The sequence below is a fragment of the Bombyx mandarina genome, chromosome 26, assembly GCF_030267445.1.
Source record: "Bombyx mandarina strain Sakado chromosome 26, ASM3026744v2".
Taxonomy (NCBI): domain Eukaryota; kingdom Metazoa; phylum Arthropoda; class Insecta; order Lepidoptera; family Bombycidae; genus Bombyx; species Bombyx mandarina.
Window position 1 is genome coordinate 76,650 of NC_143232.1, and position 17,592 is coordinate 94,241.

The 17,592-nt window shown below is 42.2% G+C and overlaps 1 protein-coding gene across 2 annotated transcripts in view; it reads right to left on the reverse strand.

The window, feature by feature from the left end:
• Positions 1-4,083: 4,083 nt before the first annotated feature.
• Positions 4,084-17,592, reverse strand: part of htt (huntingtin) — a 46,342-nt gene continuing 32,833 nt past the window's right edge. The window contains exons 34-43 of one of the 2 annotated variants that reach the window (XM_028182007.2): positions 16,777-16,923; positions 15,786-15,977; positions 14,449-14,597; positions 13,614-13,741; positions 11,795-12,016; positions 11,093-11,271; positions 9,801-9,939; positions 8,155-8,290; positions 6,693-7,009; positions 4,084-6,152 (exon numbers count right to left, since the gene is read on the reverse strand). In XM_028182007.2, coding sequence (XP_028037808.2) covers positions 5,757-6,152; positions 6,693-7,009; positions 8,155-8,290; positions 9,801-9,939; positions 11,093-11,271; positions 11,795-12,016; positions 13,614-13,741; positions 14,449-14,597; positions 15,786-15,977; positions 16,777-16,923 — 2,005 coding nt within the window. In that variant the 3' untranslated portion in view covers positions 4,084-5,756. Of the gene's footprint in view, positions 6,153-6,692; positions 7,013-8,154; positions 8,291-9,800; positions 9,940-11,092; positions 11,272-11,794; positions 12,017-13,613; positions 13,742-14,448; positions 14,598-15,785; positions 15,978-16,776; positions 16,924-17,592 lie in introns of both variants that reach the window. The other variant, XM_028182006.2, reaches the window with a different exon arrangement.

Consider the following 17,592-nt stretch of genomic DNA (forward strand, 5'->3'; position numbering starts at 1 on the left):
GCAAGTAGAACATAAAACTTTTTTGAAACATTAAAATTCCCAGTGCTACTTCTATTTTCTCATCATTTGTCCGTGCCTTGTAATACCAACACACATTATTTCCCAATAACTCTCCCGACAATTTATAAATGTATTTATGGAAATAGGCTGTCTTGTAAGACCGAATTGGGATGCTGTCCAATATATCACTGGCACCTAGCTACCGTTCATCCCAATTCGAAGGGTAGGTCTTAGCACGATGGTTTAATATTTGAGTTTCTGTACAGGGTGTCTACATTCTTTTTTTTTTGTAAGTGATTGTAACGATAAACACAGATACAAACCTTTCTAGGGTGACATGCCACTGCTTACCATGTGGTTTTTTATTAGGCCTCTTTCATCGAGATATACCTATGATATAGAGCCGAGAAATCGAAGCAATGGACGATACAAACTAGAATTTCACACAGTGAAGAAATCACTTCCAATAGGATGTTTTGTGTTTTTGTTTGTATTGGCAACGCATAGATGTACGGAGAAGTAGTTTAGTCATGGCATAAGTGATTGTCTGTACCATCTCCAACAATTCCAGTAGACAACAGATTCTTCTAGAGCTGAATTATTTGCACCGACAACAGTCACAAGTTCAAAGCGATTGCATATATTTTCCGATAGCATTCTTGATTAAATATTAAATACTAACAATGTCTGTGGTACAGTTAATCAGATCAATGTTTACTAGTTTCTAGGGCTTAGAATACTCTTTTGGTCAATTACATAAATCTTCCGACAGAATCATTTGAACTTATCCAGAAAACTCGACTTACTGCTCTCCACTATTCGTGTAAACCGTAATGACTCAATTCAGAATACTCGGACGTATTAATGACGTTTTTATTATTAGATGCACACGAGTCATGATGAGATAAGACGGGCTCTACGAGTTTTCAGTGCTTTAATTTGTTAAGTAAACAAATAAAGTAACTCTACTTCACTTATTTCACTGCCAACGTGACCAAATGTTAAATTTCCCCTAATAGTAGTCTAATTATTGTTTGGAGTCTGTTTATATCTATTAAAGATGTTTGCCGCTCATGTGTATATATTTTATATCACAAATGGGTGGACGAGCTCACAGCCCACCTAGTGTTAAGTGGTTATCGGAGCCCATAGACATCTACAACGTAAATGCCGCCACCCGCCTTGAGATATGAGCTGTAAGGTCTCAGTATAGTTACAACGGCCGCCCCGCCCTTCGAACCGAAACGCATTACTGCTTCACGGCAGAAACAGGTAGAGTGGTGGTACCTACCCGTGCCGACTCACAAGAGGTCCTACCACCTGTAAAATTAGTAATATATTGGTTGCGGTTGCGTTTATTCCAAACGATCATATTATTCAAAATTATCGATGCAATGGACGAATTCTGCCAAAAAAAAAAAAAAAACAACACTAATGGCTTCTCCAAATTTATAATAATATATTTTCAACATCACAAAGCGTCTAAATTCATGGATTCATAATATATTAATCGTTTATTTATTATAACATAAAAACAAACAAAAAATAAATAAATACATCATTCAAATATTACGAGACACCGTGCAATTAAGCATTTCTATTGCAATGGACGTTATATAGGTGTGGCGGCCTGAGCCTAATAAATACAAGTTTACATAAATAATATACAAATCGAGGGATGTAACGTTTAGGCGACATTTTTACAGCTTTACAGGGGAGCCATTTAAAGTTTAAAATGAAAAAAAATTATCTTAACAAAAAAACTTCTTCAGCTATTTGAATGGAGTAAACTTAATTTATAATTGTTTTTTTACTGGTGGTAGGACCTCTTGTGAGTCCGCACCGGTAGGTACCACCACACTGACTATTCCTGCCGTGAAGCAGTAATGCGTTTCAGTTTGAAGGGTGGGGCAGCCGTTGTAACTATACTTGAGACCTTAGAACTTATATCTCAAGGTGGGTGGCGCATTTACGTCGTAGATGTCTATGGGCTCCAGTAACCACTCAACACCAGGTGGGCTGTGCGCTCGTCCACACATCTAAGCAATAAAAAAAAAATAAAAAAATATTTCTTCAGCTATTTGAATGGAGTAAACTTAATTTACAATTGAAGTTCAATTAGAAATATTTTATTGTTGATACTAATCTATACTAATATATAAATCTACAGTGGTTTTTACGGATGTTCCGTTATAACTACTGAACCATGCACCCGATTGACTTGAAACTTGGTATCCATGTAAAAAATACATGTACTTAATGGATAGGCTAATATTTATATGAGTGTGTTGGACTCCCTAATAATAATGACAATTAATAATAATGTTAATTTTAAATGCCCAGTGAAGCGGGCGAGTACGGCTAGTACCAAAAAAAATATTTAATTACAAAAATTAAGCGAAATGTCGTTTAAACCAAACAAACTTTCACCTCTCGATATATTATGTATATATGTTATATCGGAAGGCGATCGCATTGAAATCGTATTGAAGAACGCGCATTCGCGGTCGCCCTCCTAAAACAGAAATCAGTCTGAAAAGTCACACAACTAATAGTACATCATTGGTAGATTTAAAAATTATCGTCTAACAGCTTTTGATAGCGCCATTGGCCCCCCAAAGCTTAAAATCCAGAAACTTCCTCGCCAACGAACACCAATATACAGTACCAAACGAATTAAGTGGTTTGTTACACGGGGCACAAATATCGAAAAGTTATTGAATAATAATGTTACGCCGGTAAGAGTAACGCCATCTACCGCCGAATAGTCGAACGAATATCGAACGACCTAGAACGATCGAGAAGTACAACGCCATCTGTTGTCAGATAGCGGAAACTACTACTAGAGATGTGTGGAATATTCTCGATGATTCTAGGAATGTGGTATCGGCTATAAAAGCGTTGTAGAGATGGCACGCAGTCAGTCAGTACTCGAAGCGGAACAAGCAAATTGAGAGTTTTAAAGTGTTTGTTGAGGGTTTAAAAGTGTTTAAGTGTTCTAAGTGTTGAATACACTTTTAAGTTGTACTTTGGTGAAATTTTATTTATCCCGGACCCCAGCGCGTAACCAATAATAATAAGAGTTAGGAATAAGTCACACCTGGTCGTCTGGACCCAAACCAGGTTTCCCTGTACCACGGGAACCGGAGACTGATATACATACATATGTGTAAAGAAAAACCTTTATTATGTAAAACCTTTAAAACTCTTTAGTTTAAAAAACAGATTTTTCTTAGACAGATCCACTGACCTGTGTCATTGAGAAAAAAAATCATACGTAATTCAATGAGACTGTTTAAAAAAATAGATTTAAAAAGGAGATTAAAGACTTTAAATGTTGGCTAAAAGGCTTATCTATACTTCTATACTAATATATAAATCTAGTGGTTTTTACGGATGTTCCCTTATAATTACTGAACCATGCATCCGATTGACTTGAAGCTTGGTATCCATATAGAAAATACATGTAACTTAATGGATAGGCTAATATTTATATGAGTGTTGGACTCCCTACACCAGTTGCGGGGGCGTTAATGATGAGAATCTTTGTGGGGGTGAGAAATAATAATGTTAATTTTAAATGGCCAGCAAAGCGAACGGGTACAGCTAGTCATTTATAATTTGAGTATTAGCACGAACTACACAGGCTGACGTTTATTATTTTGTTTTAGTTGGTAATATTAAAATGGTAATTTTAATAATATTTCAATGATACTGTGTACTGGTTTTTGAAATAAAGGGTTTATAGCAAACCGACCGGTACGTCACTCTCGCGGCCGTATGCCCGCTCCCTATACATAGTTAGTATCTATGTCCATCTTTTTAACAGTGTATAATCTATGTTCCGGGCGCTTCCGTTTTGAGTGTGAATAGCGTGCGCCCGCGTCTAAATGCAATTATTGTTTAAAATTGAAAATTGTTTGTGTTAAAGAAAGATTAAAATTCGAAATTGGATACTGGTGACTAACCCATAGTTTTAAATACCCCTGAGATCTACCCCTCACTATAGGTTTTAATTTAAATATGAAATAAGAAATAGACGGCAAAATTTATTGAATAAATTTAATAAAATAAAATAAAATGTTTTGTTAATATCAGTTGTTTTTTATTTATTTATTATCTTGTACTAATAGACCTTGTTTCCAAGCAAAACTTGGGTATTAGTTCATTAATCTTAATAATAATCTATTTTTTTTAAACTTTTCCCTATATTTATCTCAATCTAAGTAAAATATCTATAAAAATGTATGGTTGACTTCAGACGTCTGTTTTTCCAACGATTTTTTTTTCGACTCTTGTAGTTCCGACTCAAATCTGAGGTGTCTTATGAAAGGAAATATAGTACCATCGTTGTAGTTTTACGCGCACATATCTGCCTTTGATATCTAGAAACTTCTCCCTTACCGAACGTATTAATTTAAAACTATCACAATGCAAATAAAGAAAATATTTTTTTTTTAGAGATCTTCAATAAAATTAGCAATTAAATTAGCACTTGTATAATCGAATGATCGAAATAAGAATATTATCTTAGATCAATCGAATTAAGGCCGTATACGCCGGCGGGTCGCGCGACAAGGTATTCTCGCACCTGCACCGCGGCAAAGTTTTAACTTTTTATTTATTTATTGCTTAGATGGGTGGACGAGCTCACATTTAGAATTGTAGTGACTTAACTAAAATTTTTTTAAGAAAATAAGTTTTATACGTACTTTGAACGACTTATAAACATTTGTATTCTATCAGTTTGTAAAATTAAACAGTCTCTGTTAGTCTGGAAAAGGACATAGTACTCTTTCCGTCTCTTTAAAATCAAGCGCTTATCGTAAAGTATTAAAATCGAATAAAAAAAATTAATTACATTTTTAATGTTCACAAAAAAAAACTAATTTTTTTTTATTCCTTAGATGGTTGGACCAGCACACAACCCAGCCGGTGTTAAGTGGTTACTGGAGCCCATAGACATCGGTACGAGTCGTGTATCGTACAGGGCACGCGCGCATTCACATCAGCATCACTTTTACATTGCTTTACTCAAACCGTAGTATAAAGCGCCGGTACACATTCAACACTCACATACAGCGGTACTCACTGCATACAGTATGCGCGCGAGTTCATGTCCATCGGGGCCAGAGGCGACGCGCGAGGGACAGCTCGCCCCGCCTCCGCCCGCCTCCCCGCATTCGTCTGACGTCGAGTGTTGTCCTTGACGATTGTGACGCGCGCTTATCGATACCGAAAATTGACGCTAACGCTATTGTGTTATTTAAAAATGACTACTCCGCTTCCAACTGGTTCAGATAGAAAAAGAACCTATTGAAAAAAGATACATACTGATTCCGACTCTGATCTGTCGGTTGTCTTTTCATTTGATAGTAATTGAATTGGATTTTTTTTTCTCTATTAGAAATAAACGAGTAATTATCACATTTATTTTATTTCATAAATTGCAAAGTTACCTTAAGTTACATTAAACCAAACTGACAGCTGTTGACTAAATCGGTAGATATTATCGACATTACCATAATTAACTAGGTGACAGTACTACCGCATTCCTCAGGATGGACATGAACTTGCGCGCCTACAGTACAATAGAATTAGTTACTTGATAATAAACTCATATTTTATAACTAATCAATGATTTCTTCCTATCTAAATCTCGAGTTGTGTACGCCACATTCAGCAGTGCATACAGCATCTACAACGCAAACGCGCCCCCCCATCTTGAAATATAAGTTCTGCGGTCTCAATTATAGTTACGACTGCATTGACAATTTCAGATTCAAACAAGCCGTTAGATCTTGCAAGCGTTCGTTTCGCTCGCACAGCTCCTTTAGTTTCTCTAGTTGTACGGCGGTGTAGTCAGAGTGCGTGGCGACGACGCACAGCAGCCGCTTGTCTGCGTAGGGCAGGTCGGGGGGGGGCGCGGGGTCGGCGTGCGTGCGCGCCCGCAGGCCGGCGTGCAGGGCGGCGCGGGTGAGCGGGGCGGCGGCGCGGGTGAGGGGGGAGGCGCTGGCCGCCACTAGTAGCGTCAGTAGCGCGTGCGGCGTCACGCCCGCCGACAGCTTGTCGCTCAGCAGGTGTCCCAGCGCTTCGAACGTCCAGCCGCTCAGCACGGGCAGCTGTTCCAGCGCTATCGACGCTTCGAACACCTGTAACGTTAATTAGTAAGCTTTACTGTATTTTTACTTGAGAGAAATATGGCAGTCATATTAAAATAGATTTTGAATGGTGAAAGTTCCGTTAAATACGCGACATTTATCTTTGTAATTCCTTTCACCCCTCTGGAACCTATCACTGTCGTATAAAATTCTTACTAATAAGACAAGACAAGAAAACGCACGGATAGGTACCACGATCTTGTCTTTATTTACTGATAGGTAGGTAGTTTTATGCCTTGTTTCAAATTAATAACTATTTTCCGATAACTCTATTTACCGGTGGTAGGACGTCTTGTGAGTACACACGGGTAGGTACCACCGTGCTGCCTATTTCTGTAGTAATGCCTTTCAGCTTAAAGGGCAGGGCAGCTGTTGTACTGTTAAAAGTGAGACCTTACAAATCGTGTCTCAAGGGGAGTGGCGGCATTTACATTGTAGATGTCTAATTGGTCCCGTAAACACTTAAGATCAGGTAGGCCGTGAGCTCGTCCACCCATCCAAGCGATAAAAAAATAACCCTTCAAATCTTACCTCAAAAACAACTTCAGCATTCATGACCGAGCACTCGATAAATCTATCTCTGTCCGATAAAACGCCGGCGGTTAACCTTTCCGCGTCTCTACACCAATCCAAAAACTCTAGGACGACTCTACTCAACGTGGCGGCCGGCGGTAGAGTCTCTCTCAGGAAATATTTGAGGGCCGCTACAATTATCCTCTTGCTCTCCGTTTCTTTAGTCTGCCTGAGTGTTTTGTAGAGCAGCGTTATGCGTTCCATTGACGTCATCAGCACGTCGGGATCCATGTTGGACACGTCGGTCGCGTTCTTCGAGTTCAACAGCTTGTCGTCTACTGAAAAAAAAAAATTGTGATGAGATCTGATATAGCACGCACAGCGCCACCTGTCGTCCGCTGAGGGCAACCACGAACCCTTTCTGGGATTAGCAGAAACTAATAGCAATATATGTCGACCATAGATTACGGACAAACAAAATATCATTTATTTATTGTTATGACTATTTTGTGCACGGTCAAGAATTCTGTTTTTTTCTACCTAAGCTGATGGTCTAGAGAGACCATATCAGTGTCATCGGGCTAGTAGATGAGATCGCGGGGCTCAAACCTGACGAGGTTGCTAACACTGGCCCTAACAAGAGCAGTGCTTCGCAGAATCTACCACCGGATCGGAAACACGACCCACTGAGAAGATCCGGCGAGAAACTCAGTGGGCTGTGTCTGCGGGTTAGGTAATTTACTCGTCGGTAATTTACCCTTTTGTTGCAAGCGACGGGTTCGACGAAAACGATGACTGGTAGGACAAGAAATTTTAATTTAGATTCCTTTGGATGGTTTTTATGTCACTCTACTAATGATTACACTTAAAAAAAACTCATTTCAATCTGTTGCTCCGGTTCGACTTGATAGAATGACAAACAAACAGACTGCACACTTACAACAGATTTCAAAGGATTCTAAGATTTGCTTTAAAAATATAAAGTATGCGTTTTTAAATCGCCATTGACTCGGAATACATTCTCACCATGTGAGGAGAAACAGAAAAAAACTTAATACATAATATAAAGATATGTATAAATCCACAAAGTCGGTCACGCTTCGTGGTGCTAATGGCTAATCGTACGAAAAACATTCATTTGATGAGACTATTCAAGCGCCATCTATTCTATTCTTTTTCTTCACCTTATCCCATTAGGTAGGGTCGGCACAGCATTTTTTTTTGGAAGATGATTGGACGAGCTCACAGCCCATCTGGTGTTAAACGGTTACTGGAGCCCATAGGCATCTTCAACGTAATTGCCCCACCCACCTTGAGATATAAGTTCTAAGGTCTTAGTATAGTTACAACGGCTGCCCCACCCTTCAAACCGAAACGCATTACTGCGTGGCAAAATAGAGAGGGTAGTTTTACCTACCCGTGCGGACTCACAAGAGGTTCTGCTACCAGTAAAGTGTTGTGTCTAGTGTAATGAGCTCACCAGTAAACAGATGCAGCATCAGTATCAGCACGACGTGTCGTTCCGCGCGGCTGTCGGTGTTGCCCAGGAACTTGTCCACCGCGGCGCTGCGGAGCTGCTTGGGGAGGACTTGATTCCTCAGCGCACTCGCGATGCCCTGGAAATTAAAATCACTTTTAACACCCAATGTGTTATGATCTTCTTCGGACACATCATGTGGTCTCCCAGAGATGAGTTAGGCGTCATCGTTAGTCGTCGTGGCCTAAAGGACGTCCGGTGCATTCGTGTTGAAGCGATGCACCGGTGTTCGAATCCCGCAGGCGGGTACCAATTTGCCTAATTAAATACGTACTCAATAAGTGTTCACGTTTGACTTTAACGGTTTTTTTTTTTTGTTTTTTTTTATTGCTTAGATGGGTGGACGAGCTCACAGCCCATCTGATGTTAAGTGGTTACTGGAGCCCATAGACATCCACAACGTAAATGCGCCACTCACCTTGAGATATAAGTTGTAAGGTCTCAGTATAGTTACAACGGCTGCCCCACCCTTCAAACCGAAACGCATTACTGCTTCACGGCAGATATAGGCAGGGCGGTGGTACCTACCCGCGCGGACTCACAACAGGTCCTACCACCAGTAATAAGCGGTGAAGGAATAACATCGTGTAATAAAAATCAAACCCGCAAAATTATAATTTGCGTAATTACATGGCAAGACATCACAAGGAGTAAAATCATGTCGAATTATAATAGTCACGACCCTCAGCAGTGAGGAAACGACGCGAGGAGGAGGAGGACCTCTTGTGAGTCCGCACGGGTAGGTACCACCACCCCGCCTATTTCTGCTGTGAAGCAGTAACGCGTTTCAGTTTGAAGGGCGGGGCAGCCGTTGTGACTATACTGAGACCTTCGAACTCATATCTTAAGGTAGGTGACGTAATTTACGTTGTAGATGTCTATGAGCTCCGGTAACTTAACACCAGGTGTACCGTGAGCTCGTCCACCCATCAAAGCAATAAAAAAAAATTTAAAAAAAACCGCCAAGAAACTCAGTGAGCTGTGTCTATGGGTTAATTCGCTCATCGAGCCCTTCGTTGTAAGCGACGGGTTCGGCGAGGACGGTGAGTAGTGCTTGAGGTACCTAAAAGCACCGCTAATGGATCAGGAGGATCGGTAATGGCGTGTTTACGGCAATTTTCTCGTTCGGAACGATCGTTTGGAACCTCTGGGTCTGCGGAGGGACTTCGGTTCCCTCTGTATTCTGTATCGTACGTTCCACGGGGAGTGCTCTGAGGAATTGTTCGAGATGATACCGGCACTCGCTTTTACCATCGCACCGCCCACCACCGGAGTAGAGTTCATCCATACTACCTGGAGCCACTGCGGTCATCCACAGTGCGTTTCCAGAGATCTTTATGCCACGTACCATCCGGCTATGGAATGAGCTCCCCTCCACGGTGTTTCCCGAGCGCTATGACACGTCCTGCTTCAAACGAGGCTTGTGGAGAGTATTAAGCGGTAGGGAGTGCCCCTGGCATTGCTGAAGTCCATGGGCGACGGCAACCACTCACCATCAGGTGGGCCGTATGCTCTTCTGCCTACAAGGGCAATAAAAAAATATATTTTAAAGTTACTGTAAAGTTTTAACGTCATAAGCCATTCCTCACCCTGACGACTAGCTCGGTGCAGTAGTGGGTGGGGTCGGTGAGCACGAAGTCCACGGCGACGTTTATAAGATCGGGGTGTCCGAGTTCGACCAGCGCGAACAGGACGGTCCAGTACAAGCTCTGCTCGTAAACAGATATCCTGGAATTGACAACATAAAGCTTTGGATATTTAAGCTTTTTTTTACATTTTATTGGAGGGTAGATTGTTTATACTTATAAAGAGCTGTACAGTACCAGGCAATAAATATTGCACATCGCTATTTAGAAAGAGACAGTCGTCTAATTGTGTTTTTGTTGTATAGCGTTACCTGTATGCGACGAAACACTAAAGATCCGGTATCTATGGAGACTAAATGTCAATTAGGTAATGTGCGACTGGTGTAACGCTCTACGAAGCAAAAATTAACCGTCTCTTTCCCACGGTCGATGTGCAATATTTAACGCTGGGTACTGTACGGAGGAAGTTTGTGGCGATTAATTTTTTTCTGCGTCAAGAAACCGTAAAATTAATTTGCCGAATCGAATAATCACGTTTTTTTTTTTATTGTTTAAGCGGGTGGACGAGTTCATAGCCAGCCTGGTGTTCAATGGTTATCGGAGCCCATAGACATCTACAACGTAAATGCCGCCACCCTTCTTGAGAAATGAGTTCGAATGTTTCAGTATAGTTACAACGGCTGCCCCACCCCTTTTTTTTAGGATTGAAAGATTACTGGTGGCCGGAGGCCTTTCCAGTTTCACCTGGACAGGTGGGCGAATCTACTACCGGATCGGAATCGCGACCAGCTGAGAAGATCCGGCGAGAAACTCAGCGAGCTGATTCATGGGTTAGGTTGCACGGCGAACTCTTTGTCGAGTTCGACGAGTACGGTTACCGGGGTCCCTAAGCCTGCTCCTAGTGTTAGAGCTGAAGGCGTCTAATGCAAAGGTTATTGAGTCTGATGGATCCGTAAGGACGTGTCTGGGGCGTCGACGGTAACTTGCTCCTGCGTGATCAGGATTCGGGGAGTAGTCAGCGGAGGTAGGAGCTCTTCAGAGTCCGCGCGGGTAGGTACCACCACCCTGCCCATTTCTGCCGATTATCATGACGCATAGCCTTATTGAAGTACCGTTCCGACGCTGACTTCATGTATTTTCGGATCGATTCGAGGCCCAAGTCGTCGTGTAGGTCAACACGAACCACGGAGCTCCGACGGATAGGCAGGGGGTGGTACCTAGCCATGCGGACTCACAAGACGTCATACCCCCAGTAACAATCATCCAACCATCAGTGAGATAGACCGTTCTATGACCTGTGGTTCCTGGGCAGGTATTGTCTGACGGCGACGTCGAGCTGCGCGACGAGGTCGTGGCAGGGCGCGGGCGGGCGCTGCGACAGCTGCAGCAGGCAGCCCTGCAGCGCCGCCTGCCGGAGCGGTGCGTGCGACGACGACAGAGACTTGACCAGCTTCTGGTGAACCGTCGACAGTTCCTGACGGGACGACCTTATTGTTTATATGCATAGAGTCCAATTTCTATTAATATAATGTGAAACGGAACGTTAAGAGTGAAAGGGTGGAAGAAAGGGACGGAGGAGAGATGGTCAAGATGACGATCGGGCACTATAAGGTGAACAACTACGACGTGTGCTAAAATAATATATTTCGTGACTTTTCAAAAAAACTGAGCTTTGAGCGAACCCCACAATTATATCGACGCTTGAAAGGCAAACGTGACTAAGCGACAATAACTGCTTTGTACATAAATGATAGGCAATAACCATATAGTAAAAAGCGCTGGGTCTCGTTGGATGCAGGTGGCAATGGACCGGTCGCACTGGAAATCTATTGGAGAGGCCTATGTTCAGCAGTGGACGGCGATAGGCTGAAATGATGATGATGATGATGAACCATATTCGATGAATTCTCGAAGTCAGTCTTATTTTTTTGTTTTATTGAACACAATTCAGAGACTATTCGTACTGTTAGTGGTAGGTAGCGTGGGCACACACCGACCTGCAGCCCGTCGAACCCGTCGAGCACGCACAGACAGGCGGAGAGCGCGGTGAGCAGCGGGCGGCCGGCGGCGCTGTACTGCGTGAGGCGCGCGTGCTGCGGGCCCGTGAGCGCGATGAGCTGCGACGCCGCCCAGCACCACTGGCCCGGCTGGCTGAACGCGCCGCTCGTGTGTATCACGCACGACAGCAGCGCCACGCGGGCCGCCAGACCGGTCCCAGCCTGAACAGTTATTCATTTCAAAGGTAAACTTTCTATTCACTCTCAAAGGATCACCCATATCTTGACTCAAGGAGTCGTATAACATCAAGGCAGTGGATTTTATTTAACTACTAGCTGACCCGGCAAACGTTGTGTTGCCTTAAATAAGATTTCTAGAGAAATTCTAGTATAGGAAAACAAAACCTCATTCAACCACATAATACCTCGTTATAACAAAAAAAAAATATCCAAAAAAATAATGTTTTGGGGTGGACAACCCTTATCACTTAGGGTATGAAAAATAGATAGTATCCGGTTCTCAGACCTACTGAACATACTATTGATACGCAAATAAAACCAAAAAAACATGGCTGAAAAATGTATAGTATTGTATAGCTCTCAAATATATTAAGTGTATAATCTATGATGTATAGTGAGTAAGTAAGACAGGAGACCGGCTTCGTCCTCATCCCTACTACGTGATGTTTGCTGGATGAGTGGTGACACCTGGCGGGGATAGCTGATCGATTGATAGTTAATCAGTAGTCGACCGGCGAGGGCGGGAGATCAAATTGAAATAAAAAAAAAATTAAAGGAACTTGAAATTATAAACTCGGAATAAAAATTTATCGTACTACAATTATAATATTTGATTGCCATCTTGCAACCTTATTGCGGATCTATGCATAGAATAAAAAAAATAAAAATCGGGATGGAAAAATAGGGGTTGATCGTATAAGAGTGAAAATTGAAAGTAATATGAATTTTTTTTATTTTAAGTCATGACAAAATAAAAATAAAATCTTGCCAATAAAATTAAAGTTTTTAATTAGCAAATAAAAAATAAGGGTTGATCGTGGAGGGGTGAAAATTTAGGGTTGTATGTATTTTTGTATTATGTATCATAAACAAACAAAAAAAAAAGGTGTTGCTCGTGAATACTGTTAAATGGATTGGTTTCTGCCACTTTTTGTCGCCTAGATGTTGGAAAATTGGTTAGCATAGACATCACAGTGTGAACTCCGTCACCCATCTTGAATCTTAACGTGTTAGTAATTATACGAATTAATATTTTTGCGAATTCGATTTTTATTATATGATGTTAGTCGTTCATTGTGGAAGTCATTCAGTCATTCAGTCATGTGTAAAATGTGTATTATATTAAAAATTTTGGTGCATGCCTGCGGAACTTCAATATCAGCAAGCAGTATCGCTCGATTTGCCCACTGAGTTTCTCGCCGGATCTAAACTTAAGAAGTTAAAAATTGAAACAAGGCTTTCTAGCATCTGCTTCAAGCGAATCCTGGAGTACTTCAGAGACGTTGTCAGGAAAGACGAGCCCACTGAGTCTCTCGCCGAATCTTCTCAGTGGGTCGCGTTTCCGATCCGGTGGTAGATTCTGCGAAGCACTGCTCTTGCTAGGGCCAGTGGTAGCAACGTCGTCAGGTTTGAGCCCCGTGAGCTCACCTACTTGTTAGGTTACGCTGATATGGCCTCTCAAGGCTATCAGCTCAGGTAGGAACAGAAAGCACCCTACTGTCTACAGCATTAAGTCTACCACTATACTTTTGTGCATATAGCAAGTGAGTGCGGAGTGAATGAGTGCAGTCTCTAGAACCTTCGGCTCCAGCATCTGTGACGTCACGTCCATGAGTATCTGCAGGCAGCTGTTAACGTCGACCTCCTTACACTTCCTCGCGCGCCGAACCTCCTTCCGCACTTTGAACGGAGCGTCGTCAGTGATATCTGAAATTCAACATGTACACTGTATATTATTAGCTTATATCGACGGGTGCAGTGGGTCTCAAGGGGTGTGCGAGGGGGCGAGAGGGGCACCATTCCCTAGGCGCTACTCGCCAAGGGATGCCAAAACCTCCGCAAAACAAAATATTGCTGGATATTTTTTTTTATAATTGATTTCTCAAAAATATATTTAAAATTTCGTGCCAGTTGTAATTTTTATTTTTACTGCATATAAGTTCTATATATAAGTTCTAAGGTCTCAGTACAGTACAACGGCTGCCCCGCCCTTCAAACCGAAACGCATTACTGCTTCACGGCAAAAAATAGGAAGGGTGGTGGTACCTACCGGGGCGGACTCACAAGACATCCCACCACCAGTAGGAATAATAAATGTTAATACATAAATAAAAACTGTAAGTATTGCGTGCGACAGAGATAGCACTATTATACACCATGTGCATTCGTACAGATGCGACCGTCGACTGACTGGTATGAGATACATAACTAAGTGGTTGGACTTATTGTGAGTCCGCACGGGTAGGTACCACCGCCCTGGCAATTTCTGCCGTGAAGCAATAATTTTTTTTTATTGCCTTTGTAGGCAGACGAGTATACGGCCCACCTGATGGTACATGGTCACCGTCGCTCATGGACGTCAGCAATTATCAGCCAGAGGCAAAGCCAAGCCGCTGCTTACCTATACAACTCACCTGAAGCCATTTTCAGGTAGGCCGTGCTGAACTGTGCGTAATGGTAGCCGTCGAAGCCGTCATCGAGTAGGGCGACCCTCTCCAAATTGATATCGTCGAATAGAGTGTAGTGCGAAGTGCCGACTAGAATGTTCCTCAATTGTTGCATTCTAGAAAATAATAAACGGACAGTGTGCTCAGTGCGAGTTTTTTAACGTTCTCGATGGCGTAAAAGTTAACTCTGATCTGTTTGACACTATTTAGTTGTTAGGTAGGTACCTAACTTTGGGTAAGAATTTTTGAAGTGAAAACTTCTTTAGAATCGTTGTGATTTCAAACCGGATGCAACGGAAAAAACGACAGGTAAGAGACACAAATACAAAAATGTGTAGGATGAAGCCAGCAAAGAATGAGACAGAAATATACATACTATTTAATACAGCGCCATCTGTGAGATTTTTTAATACTAACGTGTGTATGAAAGCTCTTGTAGTGAATTTTAATTTAGGATTATACGTGAAATTAAAATATCAATTCACAAAGGGCGCTATCTTACAATTATTTACTAATGACAAAATTTTACATATACTTAAGACGTTTAGGATAATTGTATTTTAATTTTGGAAGGTTTCACTTCTACCACGTGTGAATTGCACACATTTTGTTTTTTTTTTAATATCTAATAAATTACATACAAAGCTTTGATGACCAAATTAAATTATTTAATATTCATACACACTAAATAAAAGTCGTTTTTAGTTCAACAAAGTTAAATCTCTAACAACTCAACAAAAGTATTGTGACATCCCAGATTTGTCCCTATTCTACCTCTAGTCTCTGTTTCCCCTCAATCTACTGTACTGAAATTATGTGTTCAATGGTTGAGACAATGACTAGTGTCCCTTGATATCGCTGGTTTTTTTTTGCTTAGATAGGTGGATGAGCTCATAGCCTACCTGATGTTAAGCAATAACCGCCATAGACATCTACAACGTCTCTAAGGTCTCAGTACAGTTATAACGGCTGCCCCGTCCTACAACCAGTAAAGTTTATTCAATAACTGGTGGTAGGACCTCTTCTGAGTCCGCACGGGTAGGTACCACCACCCTGCCTATAACTGCCGTGAAGCAGTAATGCGTTTCGGTTTGCAGGGTGGGGCACCCCTTGTAACTATACTTGAGACCTTAGAACTTATATCTCAAGATGGGTGGTGGTGGCATTTACGTTGTAGATATCTATGGGCTCCAGTAACCACTTAACACCAGGTGGGCTGTGAGCTCGTCCACACATCTATGCAATAAAAATCAATAATCTATTGGTAAGATCGTGTGGTCGCTCGTGTGCGGGCGCGTGCTCACCCGGGTGCGGGCGCGGGGGGGTGCGCGCGGGGCACGTGCAGCGGGGCGGCGGCGCGGCGGGGCAGCGCGCTCAGCAGCAGCTGGGTGACGCCGCGCACGGCGCAGTGCGGTCCGTTCCCCTGCAGCGCGCCCAGCAGCCCCACCCATATCTCCTCGAACTGCTTCTTGTTCGACCAGCCTATCAGATTGACCCTGCACACAAACATATTACATGTAGACCAAATAACTATAGTAGGTACACTTACGTCGCGACGTGAAAGATAAGATGCCCGACGTTTTTGTATCAATTATACCGGTGTTCGAATCCCACAAGCGGATACCAATTTTTCCAATTAAATGCGTACTGGTAGTGCGTTCACTAGTGGTAGGACCTCTTGTGAGTTCGAGATAGGTGACCGAGCTCACAGCCCACCTTGTGTTAAGTGGTTACTGGAGCCCATAGACATTCTAACACGTAAATGCGCCACCCACCTTGAGATATGAGTTGTAAGTTTTCAGTATAGTTACAACGGCTGCCCTATCCTTCAGATCGAAACGCATTAACGCTTCACGGCAGAAATAGGTAGGGCGGTGGTACTTACCCATGCGGACTCACACGTCCTACCACCAGTAATTGCCTAACTATGCCTTCATTTGTTTATTAAGGTATGTTTTAGTCTTTTAGGCCTCTTAGAAATAGATTCAATCTGAGTATCTTCGGTTTGGTCTCTCCCAATCTACTACTACCTTAGTAACAGATATCGACATAATTACTTCCTTTTTTTCTTATCTAGTCTGATAACCTTGAGAGGGTATGTCAGCCTAACCCTAACGCGTAGCTGAGCTCTCGGGGCTCAAACTAGCGTTGCTAATACTAGTCCTAGCAGTAGTACTTCACAGAAATTACTTCAGTACCTACACGAAAATCAAAGGGTTAAACCGTAGGATGTACATACAGTTCAAACCACGATTACTTTTTTTATTACTTTTAAATACCAGACGTCATCTCTACCTGAATAGAAAAGCTTCCAGAACATCCTGATCCTGGAGAGCTTGGAGAGGAAGCTCTATCTTCTGCAGTTGGTCCTTTTTCATGACCACCTCGACTGTCGACCAGGCTATCGGTGGGATAAGCGCCACGTTACTCACAACATCTAATCTGCAATCAGAACGTTAGTGACAATAAGAGATTCAATTAAAAACGTCATAACTTGCAGTCGCAGTTCAACCAAAACATTTAACAAAATATTTCTACTGGTGGTAGGACCTCTTGTGAGTCCGCGCGGGTAGGTACCACCGCCCTGCCTATTTCCGCCGTGAAGCAGTAATGCGTTTCGGGTTGAAGGGTGGGGCAGCCGTTTTAACTATACTTGAGACCTTAGAACTTATATCTCAAGGTGGGTGGCGCATTTACGTTGTAGATGTCTATGGGCTCCAGTAACCACTTAACACCAGGTGGCTGTGAGCTAGTCCACCCTTCTAAGCAATATAAAAAAACATAATTTTAGAATATTATGATATCGTTCAAGCGACATTTATTGCAACTTTACAGGAGAGCCATTTAAAGTTTAAATTATGGAAAAAAATATCTAAAAAAAAAACCTTATTTAGCTATTTGAATAAACTTTTTTTATTTATTGTCCGTGTAGGCAGTCGAGCATGCTGCCCACCTGATGATGAGTGGTTACCGTCGCTCATGTACGTCAGAAATGTCAGGGACAGAGCTAAGCCGCTGCCTACCGTTATAAGCATCAAACTGTTGATGCTAATACCAAATTAAATGTACCCTTAATTACAAAGATAAATGTCGCGTGTTGAGCGAAATTAA